The sequence below is a fragment of the Podarcis liolepis genome, assembly GCF_965112155.1.
Source record: "Podarcis liolepis genome assembly, chromosome: 2".
Lineage (NCBI taxonomy): Eukaryota > Metazoa > Chordata > Lepidosauria > Squamata > Lacertidae > Podarcis > Podarcis liolepis.
The window spans coordinates 58,578,800-58,601,323 of record NC_139555.1 but is presented as its reverse complement, the minus strand read 5'-3'; the positions used below and the strand labels follow the sequence as shown (position 1 = coordinate 58,601,323).

General features: G+C 48.4%; 1 protein-coding gene and 1 long non-coding RNA gene across 3 annotated transcripts in view; one reads left to right on the top strand and one right to left on the bottom strand.

The window, feature by feature from the left end:
* Nucleotides 1-232: 232 nt before the first annotated feature.
* Nucleotides 233-2,633, bottom strand: LOC310699765. Its single transcript, XR_014522228.1, has 3 exons — nt 2,505-2,633; nt 735-2,017; nt 233-600 (listed from the first exon to the last, which is right to left on the bottom strand). It is a non-coding gene; the product is annotated as an uncharacterized lncRNA (long non-coding RNA).
* Nucleotides 2,634-2,962: 329 nt separating this feature from the next.
* The window catches only part of PITX1 (paired like homeodomain 1), a 42,590-nt gene continuing 23,028 nt past the window's right edge, over nt 2,963-22,524 (top strand). Inside the window, exons 1-2 of one of the 2 annotated variants that reach the window (XM_083488235.1) lie at nt 2,992-3,088; nt 6,059-6,112. In XM_083488235.1, coding sequence (XP_083344361.1) covers nt 6,067-6,112 — 46 coding nt within the window. In that variant the 5' untranslated portion in view covers nt 2,992-3,088; nt 6,059-6,066. Of the gene's footprint in view, nt 3,089-6,058; nt 6,113-22,524 lie in introns of both variants that reach the window. The other variant, XM_083488237.1, reaches the window with a different exon arrangement.

Here is a 22,524-nt window from a genome sequence, read left to right as displayed (position 1 = left end):
GGGGGGCAGGGAATGAGAGAATTCCTAGATGCCAAAATCCAAGTTTGGGAAAAGTACTGCTTTGTGAGAACCCCAGCAGAGATTTAAAGTTACAAAATATGCAGCAATTAAAGTGTGGAAATATAGGCTGTTAGACCTTTAAACTATGTCCTTTCAAGTACCGTAAGTTCCCTTCCAGCAGCATAGGAAAAGACCACACGTTTGGTAAGTTAAAAATTGGTTTATTTACAAACTCTTCAAATATCTGGTTCGTGTACTTTTCCATACATCAGTCAGAAAACTTGCACAGGCAGTAAAACTTAGCTTAGTTACAAAGTGGTAAAAATTCCTAGATTATTGGTATAGGAACTCAAGAGTGGCTGGTGAGAGCCAAGCAGTTGAGCTGAAGCAACCAGTTCAAACCTCCTCACACAGTGAGTTTCGCAGGTAGACTAGGGGCAATAGGAATGATTACCTATTTCCTCCCAAGGTGAGGGGAAGTGACATAGCTATGCCTGGTGGGACTGCATACTCTATGGCATTAACCCCTTCGTGCATTAATTAGACTGGAGTATGTTGCTTGCTGGTTACCTCATTTTCTAAACATTTCTGCTGCCATGGCTTTCTGGAGGAATGCAGTTACAGATAGGTAGCCATGTTGGTCTGCCATAGTCAAAATAAAAAAATTCCTTCCAGTAGCACCTTAAAGACCAACTAAGTTAGTTCTTGGTATGAGCTTTCGTGTGCATGCACACTTCTTCAGATGAATGCAGGCATCATGGTTGACACAACAAATTTGGGGATAAGGATGTAATTGTTTTTAATCCATTTTTAATTAAGTAGCTAGTGAAGGAAACTAGTCCACCCATAGTCCTAAACATATATACGCCAAGTCCTAAATTAAGGTTACCAGACGTCCCCATTTCCCGAGGACAGTTCCTGGATTTACAAATCAGTCCCCATACAAAATCTATTGAAGTTGAAAAGTGTCCCCGAATTCACTGAAAAAAATCTGGTAACCTTATCCTAAATTCATCTTGCAGAGTTCAATGGCACTACTTCCCAGCAAGTATCTTGAAGACTGTAGTGTATATTATGAACTGTGTGTATTATGAACTATGTGTTTTGATTGTAACCTGCCCTGGGGCCTAAGGTGAAAGACAGGAAAATCATCATCATCATCATCTGCACTTAAAATGGTTTGGCTCAAAAACTGCATTGTGCACACCTGTTCTTAAGAATCAGATTTGTGATGAATCCAGGTTCTCAACTGCAACTTTTCTAAACCACTGCCCCCCCCCCACACCACCCTGTTTTCCAAACAGGCCCCTAGCTCCTCTGCACCCCCCCCCCCAATTCAGGAGGGTCAGTCTTGACTTGACTTGACCGAAGTTGCCTTGCCTTAAATCTCACGAGACCAGGATATGTGATTTATGTACAAAACTTAGAATCTGGTGGTTCTTTGTATCATCAGCTCCAAAAGGGGGGAGTGGAAGACTCTTAGGCTTAAAGCCATTTTGTCAAGGCAGGCTAAGCTCCCCCCACCAACCCCCTGCCAACTTTACCATCATTCTTAAGCTGCCTCCATAAAGGAAAAGGGAAACAAGCTATAGTTCTCTTCACCACTGTCCCCTTCAACCCAGGAAATAGGGGAGGTTGGGCCAAGCCTGTGCAGAAGGAAGCTCTAATGTGTGCGATGGGTCATCCTCCCTAGCAAAGAGTTTAGGATTGCTGCCTTGGCCACAATGGGATGATCGAGAGCTTGCTTGCTCTTGCTTCAATAAGGAAAAACAGCAAGCTAGCAACACTTCTTACGCACCCCCACCAATCCACCACGCCAACCCCCACCGGCCTATTAGTCCTTTCTTCGGCTGTGTGTTGCTGTATCCTGTTATTCAGCGATTTAATAAAAGGCCTTGCTAACTTGAGAAACTGGAGGATTAGGCCTAGCAAGAGAAGGGAGTCCTGCTCCTGTAAATCCCCAGGCAAAGACCTTGTTATCCACTGCCAGGGTGAGGGTCTCCATAATAATCATCCCCTAGAAGGCAAGGAAAGAAAAAGGAAAAAGGAAATGTTAATGTTGTCTGTCGCTGGCAGTGGCGAGTAAGGAAGGAGCAGGCGGCTGGGGGTGGGGGCTGCAAGGGGTGGAAGGGGGCAATTTGAGAGAAGGAAACGAAGGCAGCCAATTTGTAGGCCCTGTGCCTCATCAGGGCCGCTCGGGGCCTCCGCGTTTTGCTCCTGATTGGGGAAAGGGGAATAGGCGAGGGGGGATCAAGGAGACTTGCTGGAGGAGGGGGGCCGAATAACAAGCGATAAAGGAGGTCTTCTCTGCCAAAGCGTGGCGAGGCAGGGTCCCCAGCCAAAGGTGGACCAACAAACCTGCCCTCCTCTTTCCAGGATCTCCTAGCTTTCGCTCTCTCCATATATATATATGTATATATATAAAGGCAGGGGGAGTTTTCTCCGTTGCCGCCTCCTGCCTCCTCGGCAACTGGCACCAGCCCTCTGCTAGGGCAGACACGCACCGGAAAGGGTGATCCCCTTCGGGAAGAGGGGGGTGGATTGGAAGGATCACGTTCTTCGAGGCCGCCGGCACTGCAGGAAGCGGGAGCCGGGGTCGGAGAGAGAAACCGAGGGCGCGGGGCAAGGTACACATACACGGCGGAAGGCTCAGCTCTCGACTGGAGGGGTCTCTCCCCCCCCCCCCACTCCTCGACCGTGTGTGCTGATGGTGGGACCCTGGGTGACTGACGTCAGAAGGAGCCGGCGGGATCGCCGGGAGAAAACCTGCCAACCCCCCCGGCGCCGGCTGCTCACAGCTCCCTGCTGGGCCCGGGGACCAGAGCAGGCGAGGGGCGGGAGGCGGAGGGCTGCTGCTGCTGGGCCGGAGCGCCCTGAAGGGAAGGAAGGAAGGAAGGGCCTCCCTCCGACGGCTTCCCGCGAAAGGCTTGGAGAGCGGAGTCGACATGGACCCTGGCAGGACGCTTAGAGCGCGCTGAGGAGGAGGAGGAGGCCGCCGCCCCCGCCGCCGCTGCTATCCTAATTTTAGCAGCCCGTTCTCTGCTGGGATAACATACGAGGCGCTCCAGAAGACCGGGCGCGAGCAAGGGTAAGCGCCTCGCTACTCGGGTCGCGGGGGCGGGCCGGTGTCGCCGGTTTGCGGATTCCACAGAGCTCCTGGTCTCGGAGTCTGTTGTAGTCCAAGGGGAGCTCGAAGCCTTCTCTCAATCGTTTTGGGAGACTCGGGGCAGGCTTCCCCTTTGCCCCCGCCCCAAACCCCACGTTGTTTATATACCCCCTTGGTTCTCCTGCACCACCACTCTAGAGGGCAGTGCTTAAATCTGGAAAGGGGGCGGGGGGGCGGAATCTGGAGTTCCTAACCCGACATCCAAGGGGATTTCTCTTGCGAATGAAAAAGCGAGGTTATCTGCTGGCCCGCAGAACGATCCGTCCGGCGGAGTCGCCTTGACCGATCGCCCGTCGGGTTTTGTCAGCCTGGAGGGATCCTGTCGCTCGCCGGGCAACCCCGGCCGGGCCCCGCCCTCTCTCTCCTTGGCTGCCTCGGCCTTTTTCCCCGTCGAAGTCGCCGCCGTCCCCGCGGCTTTCCTAATTGCAGCCTGGGCTTAGCCTTGAAGTTGCAAGTCCTTGACTTCTTTATACCTTGTATAAATTCTCGAGGGCTCCTGCGCTTCGTCAAATCTGACAAATATACCCGAAAATATAATTCCAAGGGGGTTACCTCATTTTGCATACTGCAAAGATGGAAATCAAACCAGAACTTCTTGCCAAGGGGAGACAGTTCTCGGGGCTGTCTAGTGTCAAGGCTGCAGGGGACAATTTCGTCTCCTGCGCGTTGTGGATCAGCATGACAAGAAACACGTCGGAACGTCGCTAATAAATGTTATATTTTTATGGAATTCGATTTTCTTTTTATAGCTGCAGCTACTTGATCCTGAAGTATTATTATAATATATATATGCAGTTGAAAAGGCTAACCTAATATTTCACAGGTGTATTTTTCTAGAGGTCATGTGACAAGAGCTTAAGGTCCAAATGATTTTTTCAGAGCGCTGATTTATCCGCCAGAACTCGAATAATTTGCCAAAAGTCTAGGAGGACTTTAGGAAGAACAAATAAAACTAAGAATGCATTACTCCAAAGAGAAATCAAGTAGGAAACCCGATGCCTTACAAAGACGTCTTTTTTTTTTTACATAAACCGAAATAACTGTTGGTTCTAGTTATTAAACTGCAAACAAACGGTTTAATAAAATAAATAGGAAATCAAACTGTCCACATTCAAAACCTAAATGGAAGCTATTTTATTAAACTGGAAATATCCATTTAAATAAAAATATATACACGATCAAAACTGTCCTGACTTAAATCCTAAATGAGATTTGTGTTATTGATAATGAAGCATGTACGTTCATTTCCCGTCCATGTACAGTAATTGCTGCCCTAGTTAAACGCTGAATATAATCCTTAGTTTCTCTTACTAGAAATTAGTTCCTTGGCTTTCTTTGCACTCCTTGCACAGCTTAAGGCAGACTACTTGAGTTTATGTAAGTTTCCGTAGTAAACCCTGGTATTAAAACATAGAAGAGGCTACATTATTTAAACAGAACTGACATCTAAGTATGTTTGTTCAGGACTTAAGTTTTACTTGGAAGTAAGTTCTATTTCTATCAAGGCTGATTACTTTTTTAAAAATAAATCAAAATCTGGGTGCCAGTCCCATAATCATTTTAAATCCAAACAACAATGGGGTTTAAAATGGATTGTAGAGTAAAATAAAAATAAATAAAACAATCAGTCAAGCATTTGTCAACAGTTGTTGCCTTTGTTGTGAATAAGGCAGTAGCACCATAAGAGAGAGAGAAGCTACCTGGTGTACACTTCTGTCTATGTGTGTACACACATCTGTGTCAAGGTTCTGAATCTGTTCCTGTCTAATTTGAGGTTAGACTAATATCTTTGGTTTCTTTGCATGTTATCCACCCTGGCAATTCTTGTTACTATTACAGTGATGGGACCCGGGAATAGATAGGTGTTGGTTTTGTGGTTTTCATTTTAATCTACACACACACACACACACACACACACTCCTGAGATATAGTCCTAAACATACCCTGGGAGATATATCCCATGGAACTTACTTATGAGTAAACATATTAAGATTGAGTGGCAAACTACTTCTGTTTAATAGTTCCAGTCTGGATAATACAGTACTATGTGGACGGGTGAAATGTTCTTTTATTTGGCTTTTTTAAAATTTAATTGCTTGCTAAGATAAGAAAGCGCCCAGCTGCAAATTCCCATAGTTTCCTAATCTTGTGTTTTCGTACTCCCGTTGCCCCCAACACCCCGCCCCATTCGGAAAACCTCGATCAGGTACGAGGAGCCCTGGAGAGAATCGGGAAAACGGGATATTCAGCTTCTGTAGTTTTGAATTTGGGGTTGGCATCATGTCCAAGTGAAGTCAGTAGGAAATCCACTCTTGGCTCTAGATTGCGCCAATGCAAGCCGACTCTATATGTTTACTCGGAAGTAAATCGCACCGTGCTCAGAGGAACACCGAATAAGCGGGAAATAGGACTGCAGCCGCTCGCTTTATAAAATCTCCCTTTCCAGTGTGCGGGAAAGCAGCTTTCTGCTAAAATACAGCTTTCCAAGAGTGACTGTCAAACACTTGCCGCTGCCATTTGATTTTCTGTTTGGAGGGGAGCTATCTTAACATACCTTGGGACAGTAGAGCCGAAGTCCCAATAAATCCCAGGCGTGATCCGCCAAACCTAATTCCTCCATTGATTTCCATTAAAGTGAGCTAAGCACGTGCCTAAACAGTGAAATCAGCGGGACCTAAGTGTCCCCTATTTGCAAGAGGTGGCTTGGGTATAGGCCCTTAAGAAAAGGCATTCAGCTGAAATATTGGATGTGGATTTTTCCATTAAAAAATAACAATCGTGGTTTTGGTATAAATATTATCTGTTTCACCCTTCCAACATGCATGCATAGATACACACACATACGAGCATCCCCATGCGATTCATTTACGGTATGTTTTGTTGTCTACACAGATTGTATTATGGAACTGGGTCTGCCCAAGAGTATCCCTCCCTATGTGGATTTAGGTAAGACAGTGTCTATTCGCTAGAGAAATTCGGAATAGCAGGGAAGCGGGGGAGGGGAGAGGGGGGGTCTTCCTGGGCATTAGGCTCCGCGTCGCTTTTAATACTCTAGTAAAGTCCATTGAGCCCTTTTTTAGTTGGGCGGATTTCTATAGGCACTAATTGAGGCGCGTTTCTTTTATTTACTCTTGCCTCGCTATCTCGAACTCTGCGTGTGCTGCTGATTAACTCGGCTCACTCTCCCCCCCCTCCAAAAAAAAAGACTTTAAGGGAATATTTTACTCTCACCCCCCATCAAGTTGCTACTAGTGTTAAGATAAAGCGGGATGTTGCCCCCCCCCCCAAATACAACTGCAAAGCCATCACCAGCCCTATCTGAGCTATTTCTCTGCGACGTTGTTTGCTCTCTGGACCCCATGACTGCAGGGAAGATAATGGATGGAGCTGGCACACGCTGATAAGAACTTGGAAGTATAAAGTCCCATGGCTTTCTGACTTCCAGAGAAACATGTTCAAGGTGGAGATGTTGTTTGGGTGCTGCGATCCTGCAAGTACTTGATCCCAAGGGGGAGGGGGAATCCAGCGGGGGTTTCATCAGGGCCAATGTGTGCAGGATCGCCTTCTACGAGGCTCACTTTCCATAGAGTATCGACTCGGGGGGAGTCAGTGAAAACTGTTTTATAATGATGATTAGATTTTTTTATTAAAAAAAACCTCCTATAAAACTTTCTAGAGCTGACTTGTGGGTTGCACTTGTCTGGGTTCTGTTTTCCTTAATGGGGGTTTTATCGGGCGCGGACGAAGTTCTTGAAACGTTTATAATTACCATTATTAAATATTGGTCGTTGACCGTTCTCCTCAGCAGAGTCACCGGGTTGTCAATTTAGCTGTGTTTAAAGGCATCTTGGGTTTGTTGGTTCTCCACAAAGGGTAATTATTTGTCTGATTTTTTGTCGTTTGAAACAGGAAACATTCCTGGCTGGGTTTGCTCTGAGCACATTAAAAAGCCCCGTGCGTTATTAGAATACTTCAGCCTTTCAGGAAATGTCCCGTTTTGGGGGGGGAGTGTTTCTCTCTCTCTCTCTCTCTCTCTCTCTCTCTCTCTCTCTCTCTCCCTCCCTCCCTCCCTCCCTCCCTCCCTCCCTCCCTTCCTCACCAAGCAAAATACTGCCAGCAATTAAGAGGCTTGCTTGAATGAAGCAAGGACAAGGAGGGGGGTGGAAATACATGTTGGAAACACAATCCCGAGTGGCTCCGATTGCAGCTTCTTTTCTGCTTGGGAAGGGTCCCTAACGAATGAGAGAGGCTAGTGGTTCCTGCGCTTTTGATTACACTGGATCAGAGGCATATTTTTTAATTCCGCCCTAAAGAAGAAGAAGAAGGGAAAAAAAGCGCACCAAGTTCAGATGAAGAGATGCCCTGAGTAATATGAGCAGCCTGGTTAACAAACTCCCCTGCCCTTTTCCTCCATCAATTAATCTGAAAAGCATGTTCCCAGAGGGGGCGAGCTAAGGAACGATATTATAGTTCCTTATCCTGCCCCTCCGGACGCTTCCGAAACTTCCCTTCTCTCCTGCTCCGAAGATAGTCAGAGCTATTAAAGAAGACAGCAACCCGCCCCTCGTGGACTCCGGGGCCCGCCTAAGATCAATAGATCTGCTCTGGTGTAAGTGCCCAGCGCAGCCTAACAGGGAAATTAGATGCGCGTTTTCTTTCCCCCTGGAAAGCGAATCCTATTCCGTGTCTTCAACATGCACAGGACCGGGCTGCAGCCGAAGTCGGAATGCAGCGCGTTCTACTGCAACGAAGCATCTCGATTTTGCAGTAATAAAGTCCCAGGCCAGCCAAGGAATGAGTGGTCACCTCGAAATGCGACCTAGAGCCGGGATTCGGAGCGCGTCGACTCAGAAGCCACTGAGTCGGGCGGGGTCCCTGCTACGTGCCTTCAGCCTCACGGGTGTCCAAAATGGGATTCAATGTAATTGTCCCGAAACTGAAGTGCCAGGCTGTCACTCGTGTATTTCAGCCCCAAGGGCTGCTTCTTTTAGTAGAAACTGGAACTGTGGGACCTCTTTCCTTTTAAACGAATAGCAAGACAGACCACCATTGTCTACACCAAGGATGAGGAAACCGGTGGAGCCTCCAGATGTCGCAGGAGTACAGCTGTCACCCTCCCCCTGGCTGTCTGGACCCCATCAACATCTGGAGGGCCAGAGGTTCCCCGTGGCTGGCCCGGCAGCGCCTCAGACAGGGGCCTTTCGCAGCCCTTGCCTGGCGATGGCGGGACTTGAACCCGGGACTGCATGCAAAGCAGATGCTCTGCCCGCTCTTATTATCTGATGCTTCTTCCCTCACGCGCTTTGCAATCATCTCCTTTTCCCTTCCTCCTGGAAACGTCCAGGATCAGGACGCCAGAGAGCCTCAGCATCCTAACAAGAGGCGGAGGCCCCCCGAGAGAGGCTCAGCCATTGCGCTCTGGGGGCCCTGCAGTCACCCGGGCGCGCCTTAGGCAGGCAGGCAGGCCGGCTGTCCCGGTGCCAAGCGGAAACCCAGCTCGCTTTGCTGTAGAGGGAGGGGAGAGGGGGAGGGAAGGGCTTTTCTATCTTCCCAGCTTTGGGAAGCATGTTCAAGCGGCGGGTGGAGGGGAGCGGGAGAGATCAGCGGCGGTTCCGGCAGCCAGTTGCTGCTCTTCGAAAAAGCCTTGGGGTGTCATTTGTATCTGTCAGGGAAAATTAAGCTTTCTGTTTTTTAGCCCGCGTTTTTGTCAGCTCTCCCAACGTTTAGTTCAGGGCCGCTGCCTTATTATTAAAGTCCCATCATCTGTTTGGACAGTAATATATTAAAGACGTTGCATCTGCGCAGCGCGCGATGCCTCATCCTATTACAGTCAGAGCTCCACACGAGTCCACACACACGCACACTCTCTCTCAAATCCGTGCAGGTAGATCGCTGATATGGTGCTCCCACACTAGGTCCCAGTGCTGGCGAAAGAGTGCATTTGCCACGTCTGAAGAGAGAGGGTGGGGGGTGAGACAGAGAAAGTAGGTGGTCCTCGCCCATTTATTTAACTAATCTGGGTTTTCTAGCTTGAATTTATCCACTTCTGAAGCTTAAAGCTGGAATGTCACTTGAATAAATAGATCGCCCAGAGGCAAGTTTTGCAGACCAAGCTCCCGAGCAAATTCTTTTGTGTGGTTGTATGTCCCCCTTGCATTTTTTTTTAAAGGAGGGGAGTGGGATCCCGTCATGGGACTAAAGGAGGGATTTTGCCCGAAGACAAGGATGACTGTGAATCAAATAGCAAGGCAAAGCCAGAAGGTGGGGGGGGTCATGCACAGCCCCCCACCTTTCATGGATTGCAATAACGCAGTGGTGCTAGTTGTGAGGGAGTTGCTGAACTCCACACAGCGGAGTGGATGTTGCTTGTTGGGCTCTACGTGTCAGGATACGCTTTGATCAGCGAGGAGATTAGTTTTTCTCTTATTGTTCACCCCCAAGAGAGGGGGAAGTCCCTCAGTGCTTGGAGGGAGGAGGGCCTGTGGCTTATTGTTGTAGCCCCTGTAACTTTCCATTTCCTCCTCCTGGGCGACCCCCGCATGCCTGGGTTGGTCCTCGGACCTCTGGGACGCCTCTCCAAGCGCTGACGCTGCTTGGGCGCCGGTGTTGACCTGGCAGTGGTTTGTGTAAAGGGCCAGAAGTTGACCTCCAGTCCTGAGGGCCGCCATGCGCGAGGAAACCTACCAGCCTGCTTGTTCTCCCAACACACCCTTAATAAAAAGCAGCCTCGTGCGTAAACGTCGTCTAGCCATGTCAAGTGCCCACGGAGAGAGGGAGAGACTGTTTCTGGGGTCCTGAACCCCCCCAAAAAAGCACCTCCTTCTTCTTGAATGCTCCCCTTTCCCTTCTTGCTGCGATCGCTTCCCAAGCCCAAAGCGCGTTGCCCTCCGCTTTGCATTGGCACCTCCGTCGTCGGGGGTGTTTTTATGTTGGCAAACGGCTCAGGGAGCTGTTTTATTGTCCCGTGTAAAATAAAAGGCTCTATAAAACCTGCCTCGCTCTGGATGGCTGCCACGGTGGTGGACGCTAGGGGCACCTGGAGCGGGGCAGGCGCCTTCTGCTCCTTCTCCGCCCTGGCTAAGGACAGACCAGCCGGCGAAGGATCCGCCTGCGGGGCCCAAAGGCCACGGGTCCCCTTCCAAGGACGGGGCCGGTGTGATTCCGGCCCCGTGGCATCCTCCGGGTCACCACAAGCACACCACCACCGCAGAGACGGGGTGGCGGGGCTGCAGGCCCAGTGCTGTTGGTGGAGGGCAGAGGCAGCTGAGCGGGCAGATCCGACGGCAACGCGGCACGATCACGCTTCTATAACGCTTTGGGCAAGTGGGAGAAAGAGGCCTGGAGGAGCCGCGCCCCTGGGACTCCCTTAGTCTCGGGGAGGCGCGCAGGGACTCGCGGCTTTAAGAAGAAGCAGGCTGCTTGCAAATCCTAAGAGCCGCCGCTCCGCCGCAAGGGTTGCCCTTCCCTAGGCTTCGATTTCAGCCTATATCTACGTCCCCATCCTTAAATGCATTTATTTCCCCCAATAAAGGCGTTGGGCATTGGTTCAGTTGGCTTTCGTGGGACTCGCGCCCTGAAGCGACCGAAACAAATGGTTTGGAAATACAGTAATTCCCCGTGGAACTGGTTTTCGAGGATCAGTTATACCTCGCAGCACGTATGAGGTCGGGAATCGGAGAGCTGCCCCTTGGTTGGCGTGGCTCTGCAGTCCTCTCCAAAGCTAGCTGGGAATGAAGTCCCGCTTCACCCTCCCACGGGGACGGGCTTCCAGATTTAAAAGGGCGCAAGATTTGGACCGACTTCGCTGATCTCCTTATGGAGCGCTCCTTGGCCGGGAAATGCAGGCAAATAATGATCCGCAGATAATGGGCGTCTGGAGCTGTCGCGGTGCTCGCATAAGTGTCTTTGTCTCCTGGGTTTGGTGGCGCGGGATGCGAACTTCTCCCCCCCCCCCCCCACGCGGGACAGATTAAATTTCAGTGCGCGCAATGGAGATTCTCGTGACAATCCGTGGGGTTAGTTTCCTTTCGGGCTTCGGTAAGACGTGGCTGGTGCTCACCCTCCCCTGGGACGCAAGGTTTGAACTGTGTGCATTGCATTTGAGCGAGGAACTGCATTTAAACCACGCGGAGGTCTTCGTTGGCGATTTAAGGCTTTAATAATTGACTGATATTAGCTTTTGTCTGCTTTTTGTCAGTTCAACACGTACCAGTCGCGTCCCATCCCACGCCGTTAGTGTGCGCACCATTGAATGTTTCCCACCTCCCTCCTGGTTTCATTATTTGGGTTCCAGTGCTCTGAGCAGACAAACCAGTTAATCCGAATTCCTTGTGTACAAAGTGAATTGATCCCATGCACATTTACCTCGGAGTGTGCGCCGTTGAATTCAGTGAGACTTACTTCTGCATAAACAGACCTAGGATTGCGCTATTGGTAGGTTTCAAAGTCGAGGAGGGTACAACCATTTAACCTCAAGCCAGCAGTGTGCTGTTTTATACTAATTTATGTAACTCTCAAATTTAAAAAAAATAATGCAGAAGCAGAAAGTATTCCCCCCAAAACAGAATACAGTACTACTGATGCGAAGCTTAGAATAGCCCCCCCCCCCCAGTTATAGATGAGAGAACGGTTATATGTAAATGGACAAAAAATGAGGAAGACCAAGAAAGGGACACAGCTACGTCGATTCCTTTCTTACAAGGTATACCCTTCCTGCATTGGAGGGGGTTGGACTATATGACACTTGGGTTCCTTCCAACTCTACGGTTCTTTGACCCTGAGATCAGGATAGACGCACAGTGAAGTCCTAAGAAAATGGGCTTACTTCGAAGTCAACATGCACAAGAGTGGTCTGTTAGGGGCCTGTCTAATACTCTCTTGGGAAAAATAGAGGACTCACAAGCGAGTCGTGTCCCATATTTTAAGATTATGAGTGCAATAGGAGAATAATTTACAACAGGGTTTTTTCAGATTAGGTCATGGGCGTAGCCAGGATTTTTGTTGGAGGGGCGGGACTTGGTATGGGGGGGCAGGACTTTCGTTAGGGGGCAGAACCGACGTGATTGGTCAGTTGGTTAAGTATTTCTATTGTTTTACTTGATCTAGGGGGCAATTGCCCGCCTGCCCCACCCTTGGCTGCACCCATGTAAACGCACAGGTAAAATAAAGACAGCTGTCCTTAAGGAGTAAATTAAGGAGTAGCTCAATACATTTAGGAAGGCTTACTCCTATGCAAATATCCATAATTTTAGAAGGCTTCTCTTCCTTTTGCGCAGTTGTCTTCCTGCTGGCAAAATGAAGATTGTAAGATCCTTGGGGCAGGAACCTTTTATTTAGGTATTTGTTTTGTTTGTCGCTCTGTAAAATCATTAAAAATAACAACCAAGCAAGCCTTAGTTTAAAAGTAAAAGGCGTGCCGTAATAGTGAACAGAATGATGTAGGCCAACTCAAGAGCAGCTTGAAGCTTTATTCTGCCTTTCAATTTTTTAGTATCTCCCTCCTCCCGCTCCTTCCAGCTATTTTCCGAGCTGCACCTTCTTGTGCAGATAGAACTTATCTCTCCTGACGAGATAGAAATAGCTATTGTTCTTGTTTGTTGTCTGGAAGAGGAGAATGGGCACATCATTCAACGCCACCCACAGTCTCATTGTCTTCTTGATAAAACAGTTACATATTTTCCTTAGAAATCTTCGGGCATATTTTGCTTTGGCAAGCAGCGCACATACAGCTGGTGAGTCTGAAATGAGGGGGCTCAAGTTGCCTAAATAATAATAATAATAATGTTTCTCCCTAATTTCCTAACTCTCTGCTTCCTCCACGGGAGAGAGCACAGTCCCAAGTCAACCAACGTCCAAAAGTCTTCCTACGAGTTTTTTTGTCAGAACTTGCCATCCACGCGTACGTGTTTGTGTGCAATGAATTATACCGTATTAAGGATGCAATCCCGCTAGGAGAAAGTCCCATTAAACTCAGGGGGACTTACCTCTGAGTAGACATACATAGGCTTACCTTGTTATCCATTAACCAACTGTCCTCATTTGGAGACATATGCAACCAGAGCCTGTGCATTTTTTTAAAAAATGCGCGGATGTTAAGTCGCACTGAACCCAATGAAATTTACTCCCCAGTAACTGTTCATAAAGCATAACAATTTGGACAAGTTCTGTCGAGAGTTAGGCATCCCACCCGCCCCCCCTTTCTCCTTTCTTGGCTGGAAGCGTTTCTTACGGAACCCAGTTGGTCTTGGCAATGTCTTGGGCAACCCAACGCAACGCAATACTCCTGCCGGGAAGGGAAACGCCCGACCAGGCCACAGGATTGCTTGCCGGAGTAAACCGGCTCAAGGACCAGTTCAAGTCCCATTTAAAGCCACCTGATTAACTTGCACGTGTGAATTCGTCAATCGATTGTATCAGCCAGCGATTGCTCTCAGCCCTGTTCCGGGCGCTTAGATTGTAGCCAGACCAAAATCTCACCCTTGAGCTTCATGCAGCCATCCAACGCTTTGCCCTACTGAAAGCACGATGGACTGACTGGGAATATCAGTCAGTTAAAATATTGCTTGCTAAATGTCTGAGGAAATAAGGAGTTTTTATTGTTTTAAAAAACACAAAATAATATCCATGTCGTCCTAGGAGCGTTTGTGGAGCTTGTGCGCCAGAAGACTGCCTAATATATAAACTAGTAGTTCATTATAATAGGCTTCTCCTTGGAATTTGAGAGGAAACGGTGTCACTTACTCTTTAACGATTTTCAATAATTTATCGGCGAAACATGAGTCTGTTTAGCGCTAATAAACCTGCAGAAAATCGAGGAGGGGTGGGGGAGGCGGAATTCCACATTTTGCTGCCAGGTGGCTTTTAAGTGAAATCTAAGGGTTACTGTCCTGTGCATAATACCCTGTTTAGTAATCAGCTCTATATTATAACTTAACTGGTTTATGGATCGGGCTGTACAAGATGGGCGGGGAGACTTTCTTTTAAAAGGAATCATCAAGTTTAAAAACACACACACACATCGTGGGCTGCTAGTTTGAACATTAGAAAACAACTGAGAAATTAGCCGTCGCAAAACGACCAAGCGGTGGAGGGAAATCGCCCAGTCTGAACATTCATGGGATCGAGTTAGACTTTATTGTAAAAACCCACAAATACATAGGCATACGGATCCAGAGCGCATAGGGGCTCCTGGACGTACAGATCCAGCTCAACAACTCTAGGTATTTTTCTTAAACACAGATAGGGGGCGGGGGTCAGGCGGGGAAGCCTATTTGCAACCTTCCACAATTCTGGCTCAGAACAGCTCCAAGCAGCGCCATCCGGAAACCCCAAACCGCGTTTTCACACGTACCACTTTTAAGCCACCGAGTCCCACCATTGGCATTTGAACTATACAAATACCTTTGCACCGTGTTTTTTAATTGATTGATGGCCAGGTAGGAAGCTTGATTTACAATCGCATTTCAGCCTTCTCGTGAGTGTGTTGTGATGAACTTTATGTCCGCAGCACATTTTTGTTCCCAGGGGAATGCAGGCATTTGGGAACAGCTTCTTGCGACGATTAAACCGCCCTGTAGGAACGAGGCTTGTATGTAGTAAAAAACGGTGCAGTCCCGTTGTCGCAAGACCAACAGACTGCGTCCCAACCACACATTCACTTGCATTTTCAGCCAAAGCAAACATGCTTGCAGCTTCGAAATTTAGGCTCAGATCCGGATTTATACCCAGGTTTTAATTGGAGGAACTCCTTCTAGCCTGATCCCAGACTCGGGAAAGAAAACAAGTCGTGTAGAAGTTTACTGCGCAACCTTCTACATTTCACTGATAAAACAAGTCCCTTTGTGTTCAGAGGGACTTGCTCCCTAATAAATGCGTTTAAGGCCGCAGATTTGGGCCGCAATCCCTATACACCTTTTCCTGGGAGTAAGTCGCTTACCGAGCTCAATGGGACACTTCTGAGGAGGCGTGTATAAGATGTCAGGCTCGGGATCCTGGTTCTGGATAGCACTGTTGCAGATGGGCCTTTGCAACCATTCTGACACCGGGACCCTCAACACATTAAAAGAAAACAGGTTTGTCGTTGTGGATTTACTTACTTCCACTTTAAGTGCCTTGACACTTTTCGTGAAAGGAAAGTTACCTGCCAGAGAAAAGGCCTTCAAATGTGTGGTCGCCGTGGGAAGCAAAGGGTTAATCGGTTCAGGGTAATTTCGGTCTTCAGTAGGAAGGTTGCTGGAATTCCTTGAACGCAAACAAACCTCAGACCTTTCAGGAAAGCGAGAGCTGGGCTGCACTGACCTTTTAAAGCGCGGCTCTGGCCCACAATCTGGTTCAATTCGGACTGGTTTGTTCGGTGTATGTCGCCTTGGCTGGAACTGCACAAGCCGAGTACTCCGGCTTAACGGTTTGGCTGGTCGGCTCCCCTGTGCAGGCCGCCCTTGCTGCTGTTTCCCCTAGTCACCAAATCTGGATTTAATAATCACGAGAGAGATAAGTGAGAACTGCACTGCTGCTGTTAACGCACAACCCTGCTTGCATCCCTGACTCAAATCCCATTTGCCTCTGGGAGGAAGACCCGCGCCGATTCCAACAGAATCAGCTTCCGCCGGATCAGAGTAAGGAACCCGTGTTGCCGTCAGGGCAGAGGTCTCGGGGCTCTAGAGGTCTAGGATCCCACTCGGCGGAATCAGTAGCAGGGCCCTCAAATGCAGCCTGCCTGGCCTATCAAGTCAGGGAAGTAAAACACTCTGCCATCTGGGGAAAAAACAGGAACCCCAAAGCCGTTTAGGCTGCAATCCTGTACACTTCCCATTGAGTTCGGTGGAGTTTACTTCTGAAAAGTCATGTATTTCATTGTCAATCCAGAGCCTGAAATTACCTCGCTGTGCCTTTGAGCTGAGCCAACGCGAGAAAGATCCACGGTGTTCAATGACACGACTTCATGTTGGACTTGACTGCTCTATCCCACACAAGTGATTTAGGATTGCGTCCCATGTCTTTCAGCGCGATCCTAAATCCACTGAGTGGGCATAGGATTAATGTGGGGAATGGCAGGGCATCTGGTTTGCGTGCAGAAGAACCCAGGTTCAATTCTCCATATCTCCAGGTAGGGCTGCGGGAAACTCCCGTCTGAAATCCTGGAGAGCAGCTGCCAACTGGTGTAGATAATACTGAACCAGATAGTTCTCACCGTTTCCTGTGTTCTTGTTAGTCTTGAACGGAAATACAAGCAGGTGGACCTTCTCCCCCAGCCTCTCTCCGCCCGCCAGGTTGCTTTGCTCCGAGGCCCCCTCCTGCCGTCTTCATTCACCCTCTATAGTACACCCTCAATGATGTGCAGGCTCGCATCTCCGACACCTGCCTTCCCATCTGTGCCCATCTTCCTCCTTTCTCCTGCTGGCTCACTCCCAACGTCTTGTCTCCTGTGTTCGGCCTTCCCAAGCCTCTTCGAGACCCCTTACGCTGGATATAGGCCCTGCATCCCTCGCCCCACCAGATCCTCCTAAAATGGACCCTCTGTTCTGTAGTTGTTCCCGAACAAGCCAACGACAACAAAAAGGCTTCCAACGAAGCTTTTAAGGGTTGCCATATGTCCTCTATCCCCAGGACATGTCCTGATTTTCATGGGTATGTAAAATGAGAGTCGTCATTGCGATCCGTAGATATCGGCAAACGTGTCCTCTTTTTTGCTCTCCAAAATATGTGCATTGGAATGGCTCTTAGTTTATTTTTAAAAAAAATGTTTTCGGGTGTTTTGATTGTTTTGTGGTTTCTGTCTTTGCCACCCTGAGCACCTTTAGGAGGGAGGGCGGAATATAAATTTAATAAATAAATCTATAATAACGTAAGGGAAAAAACTCCGGTTTAGCACTCTTTTCCATAAGGCGTCCAACGCATTCATAGGAGAATTTCCCCGCGGAAAATAGAGCCAGCCCCCTCAAGATGTCCTGACATAGGACGATCAGTGGACGCTATCGAGGGCGCCAAGTTGAGAGCCCTCTGGACCGGGATTAGTTCCAGCCTGTGACGTCATGCGCATGCATTAAAGGAGCTTGGTGACATCACCCTTCAGCTGCAGCTTCCAAATGATAGACACGTGGGGCAGAAAGAGCGTCTAATTAAATAAGAATTAAAAGATAACCTACTGGGATTAAAGAAGAAAACCCACTTTGAACATAAGTTTACCATGAATTGCGCGGCAAGATTAATTTAGCACAAACGTGCAATCTCTATATTTTACTGGCGAAATATTTGGAAGAGTGGGTTAGATGTTTCTTGTGGACTCAAATAAGAGCACTAACAACCAGACAGGTCTCTGTAAGGCCTTTATTTCTGAGATCCTACATCCACACACGTTATATAGTCGCAACTCCAGATTGAAACGTATATCCTGCGTGGGTGTGCGTCCTTTGATGCGTCTGCTTTAAGAGGGAAAAAAGACAAAGAACCGTTTAACTAATGAAATCTTGCTCATCTGCCATCCTCTCCGTCCATTCCTCCATTTGAACCGGCGCTCTTCCGTCATACCGACTAGTATGAGTGGGAAAACATATTACAAGAGATAAGGTCCACTACTTCATTGGACCCCCTTACTTTATACAGATGAAATGGCATGGGAGAATACAGGTTATGGGCTGTATCCAACCAAGAGTAGAGACATTAAAGTCAATGGAGGCAAATTAGTGGTGCTCATCCATAGTCTAGCAGGACTAGCACTGGTTGGCTGCAACAGGTTTCCTTCTAGTGGGTTTACAAATTCGTAAAAGAGACTGCCACTTGAGGAAATCCTGTAATCCTATTCATGCTGACCTGGAAGAAAAATCCCGAGGAAACCAATGGGAATAGCTTCCCAAATATGCTTAGGAATGCGTGTGAAACAAAGGCAGGACGTTTAAGCGCGCTTCCTCGCAAGCCCCATCGAAAGCTACGGACGGCCTCCAAAGCAAGGCAGACACATTTGGGATCGGCGGTCATGTTTTTAATAACGTGCGCCGCCTTTTACGATAACAACCCTGTAAGGTGGGCCAATATCTCCATTTTCCCTATTGGCTAGAGATAACAAGAGTCGCTTGGTGAGATTCGAACCCGCCACCCCCTGGTTCCCAGCTCCGCCGCACCAAACTGCTCTTGGCTGGCGAGAGAGGCGAGACGGGTTGAGATCGACCGCGGTGACAATCGCAGCCTGCCTCGGTAGTTTTTCCACTCGGCTAAGGCTGCTAACCAACCGACGGCGGTTGTTTGGTTGTTTGGCTTGGAAGATCTCTCCAAGCCACAAACCCCGGAGGCTCCGCTGGGAGATTTCGTTGAAAGCCACGGGTGGGTCTCTCTCTCCTCTGTCTCTCTGCAATGGAAAAGGCTGGTGTAAGTTTTGACAGCTCAAAGAGGAGGGAAGCAGGAGCTCCGCTGGCACCAACCGGCGCCTCCGGATGCCCCTCCGCGCTCGGAAAAGATGACAGGCCGACACGGATCTATTTGAAAGGCGCCAGGAGGGGAGAGCGAGCGCCGAGCACCGGCCGCGGACCCTTTGGGTTGCAGAGTCGCACCAGCCACTTGGCAGAGCCCGGCGCTGGGTGCCACTCTTTTAAGGGGTCGAAGGTTTCATTCAGAGCCCTAGACCCCTCTAAAAGAGCAGACGGGGGGACGACTAAACGCACCAATTAAAAATATCACTTTTACGCACTCGGAGATTCAATCCCATTGCCCCCGTTACAGCTGATCTGTGCCTATGGTCGTCTGTGTGGGGCGGGCCCACATCAAGGCACGGGCCCACATCTTCCCACGTCCCCAAATATGCATCTGCACCCATCATTTGCTTGCAGTTGGGGGTTTTCAGACACCACCAGGCCTTGTAGCTCACGCATCCAATTCCCTTCAGTGAAAATAAATTGATAATTGGGGATGAGGGGTTGCTTCTTTTGGAAACAAACCTCCTTAGTCCATGAGAACGTTTTCCTGGCCAGGAAAATCAGGCAGCCCCACTCGATCGTGAGCATCGCTCCTTGAGAGTAAGCAACGTTGCATAGAATCAGTAGTGTTCCAAATAAATGTCTCCCCCCCCCCCCCAAGGAGGGCTGAGGTGTTAAGCAGATTCTATTTCGAAACGAGCAAAAAGTTTCATATCAAAGGGTCAGGCTGCAAAATGGGTCAGGGAGGAAGAGAACAGGATAGTTAGAAGTCGATGGATCTTCCTCTTGGCGTTCAAACATCCTGCAGAACTTTGCATTCAAAGAGATGGTCCTGCAGTGGACTGTGGGGGCTGTATGTGTTCTGGTGGGACCAGCGCCCAGCCACTTTACAAGACTGCAATTCTCCAGGCCTCTTGGGACAGGCTATGATTTTGAAGCTGGTTTTAAATTGGCTGCAGGAGTGTCAACACTTAAAGGCAATTATGCCAGAAGACCCTGAGCTGTTGCATCTTTGGCACAGGAGGTCGTGGTTTCAAAGAATTCTCTCTTAGCTTCTGAAAGTTCCTCTTTGGTGGCTGCTTTGGCTACTGACTAGGCCCTATTAAATAAAGGAGTCCACTCGGTCCCTGTAACTACTGATTGTAATGCTTAATACAGGGACTGGCGATTCTGATTTTAATTGTATTTTATTTTCTCTCTGACACAGGCTGTTGTATTTAAAAATGTTGTGACCTGCCCTGAGGTTCCCATGTGATAAGGGACGGCATATCAATCCTATTAACAGATATGGTAAAAAGAAGTGACCTTAGGCAGACAAAAGTTCTGATTCCATGAGGACTGTCAGCCTTTCAGTAAGCCACACAGAGTGGCTGGGGAAACCCAGGAAGATGGGCGGGGTATAAATAATAAAATGATGATGGTGAAATAATTGTAGGAAGCTTACAGGAAGGGGAAGGGATGGAGCTCAGCAGCAGAGCAGGTGCTTTGCATGCAGAACTTCAGTCCCCAGCATCTCCAGGTATGGCTGAGAAAAGAATCCCATCTGAAACCCTGGAGAGCACCTCCAGTCAGCATAGACAGTGCTAAGATAGATGGACCAATGGACTGACTTGATGAAAGGCGACTTCCTATGTTCCTAGGAAGACTTGTCTCTTCCACTGTTTATTTATTTCATTATTTATTCATTGCATTTATATTCCACCTTTCCTCTAAAGAGCTCAATGTGGTGTATGTTGGAGCCTCCTCCTCATTTAATCCCCACAACAACCCTGCGAGGTACAGTACAGGAACTGGCCCAAGGTCAACCGGTGAGCTTCGTGGCCAAGTGGGGATTTGAACCCCAGAGTCTGGCACTCTAACCACTGCACTATGCTGCTGCACATGTTGTGGCATGTTGTAATTTCAAAGTCCTCAGTTCTTTCCTGTGAAGATTTAAAATGCCCTAGAGATTTACATTTTTCTCTATGTTATCTTGATTCTGTTATCTCTCTATGCTAGGAAATCTGTTCCACTGGCATGGCTCCCCACCCCATAGCTGAAGTTGTCTTTCATTGAGTCCTTGAGAGTGTGGAACCTGGTGCCCTCCCAAAGTTGTTGGACTGCAACTTCTATCATATTTAACCATTGGTCATGCTGGCTGGGGCTTATGCTAACTGGAGACCAACATCCAGAGGGCCACTGGTTCTCCACGTCTTACCTGCTCTGTCCCCTAACAGATCCACATGGCTTCAAAAACAGTATGCCACAGACTTGTTTCACCCAGATACAGTGGTACCTCGGGTTACAGACGCTTCAGATTACAGGCTCCGCTAACCCAGAAATAGTACCTCGGGTTAAGAACTTTGCTTCAGGATGAGAACAGAAATCGTGCAGCAGCGGCAGCGGGAGGTCAAGAACAGTTTCAGGTTAAGAACGGACCTCCGGAACAAATTAAGTATGTAACCAGAGGTACCACTGTACTTGGGTTAGAAATGCTGGCAACTAAACCTAGGAATATGTGCTCTACCACTGACCCCTCCACAGTGCCTATATTAGGATCTCCTAACCCTAAAAGGTCACAAACTTTCAAATTCAACAGAACTCTTTGTAAGGCTGTATGTCAAGCAAAAAAGGGGGGTTGAGGAACATAGCATGGTTAGAGAGCCCCAAGTTGTGTGTTTAAAACACAAATTATGAACTGGGCCTTTTGCAAAATACCCTGCAACTTATTTTCTCTTTTCCTCTGTTTCATTTATTCTTTTTTGCTTAACTTCCAGCCCAAATAAGAGTTATACTGAACTCAAAATCTTTCTCATTGCTTTCTGGTGACATGGTTGAAAGGTAACATAGGAATCACAGTTACTTTTTGCAAAAGTTGCAAAAAGAGAGAGAGATAAAGCTTCCTTGTCCTTTGCACCTGCCCAAATGCCATCTTCTGTGACTGTCACAGGCCCTGTCTCCCTTTGCCACAGCAGCTTCCCATATCAGGCTTTCTAACACAGACTGCAGCCTCCCTCCCTCCCAGTCCACTCAGCTGATCGTTGAAGAAGAGATAAGGGCAATTCAGTCCCTTTGTGTTAACTTTCAGTGAAACAATGCAGAGGGCGTTCCTCAAGAAAATAAACTTCGAAGTCTCAGGTTGCTTTCCCTGGAGCATTTTCGGTGAAGTCTGTCGATGTTGATTTTGCAGCAGATGAGTTGTGACCCTCTGATTTCGATTGGAGACTTGTCATTTCCCCACCACAACATGCCATTTTTCTAAAAAAGAAAAAAAAGGGGGGTGATTGATTCAATCATATTTCTACCGGCAAGTAAATTAAGAGAAAATGTGGATTTTAATTGATTGATGCATTGTGCAGTGATAAACACAGACACTGGAAAATTATCCCCTTAGATTTCAGGTGAATGCTCTTTACAATTTGATTGCCAATACCAGGGGACAGACTGTGGCTGAGGCGTCAAGAATCTGCCTTGCTGGCAAGAGGTCCCAGCTTCAGTCCCTGGCATCTCCAGGTACGACAGAGAAAGGAGCCAGCATAGTGTAGCGGTTGGAGTGCTGGACTAGGACCTGGGAGACCAGGGTTCAAATCCCCGCTCAGTCATGAAGCTTGCTGGGTGACCTTGGGCCAGTCACTCGCTTTCAGCCTAACCTACCTCACAGGGTCGTTGTGAGGACAAAATGGGGAGAAGTATGGGACTTGGGTGGTGCTGTGGGTTAAACCACAGAGCCTAGGACTTTCCGATCAGAAGATTGGTGGTTCGAATCCCCACGATGGGGTGAGCTCCTGTTGTTCGGTCCCTGCTCCTGCCAACTTAGCAGGTCGAAAGCACGTCAAAGTGCAAGTAGATAAATAGGTACTGCTCTGGCGGGAAGGTAAACAATGTTTCCGTGCGCTGCTCTGGTTCACTAGAAGCGGCTTAGTCATGCTGGCCACATGACCCGGAAGCTGTAGGCCGGCTCCCCAGCCAATAAAG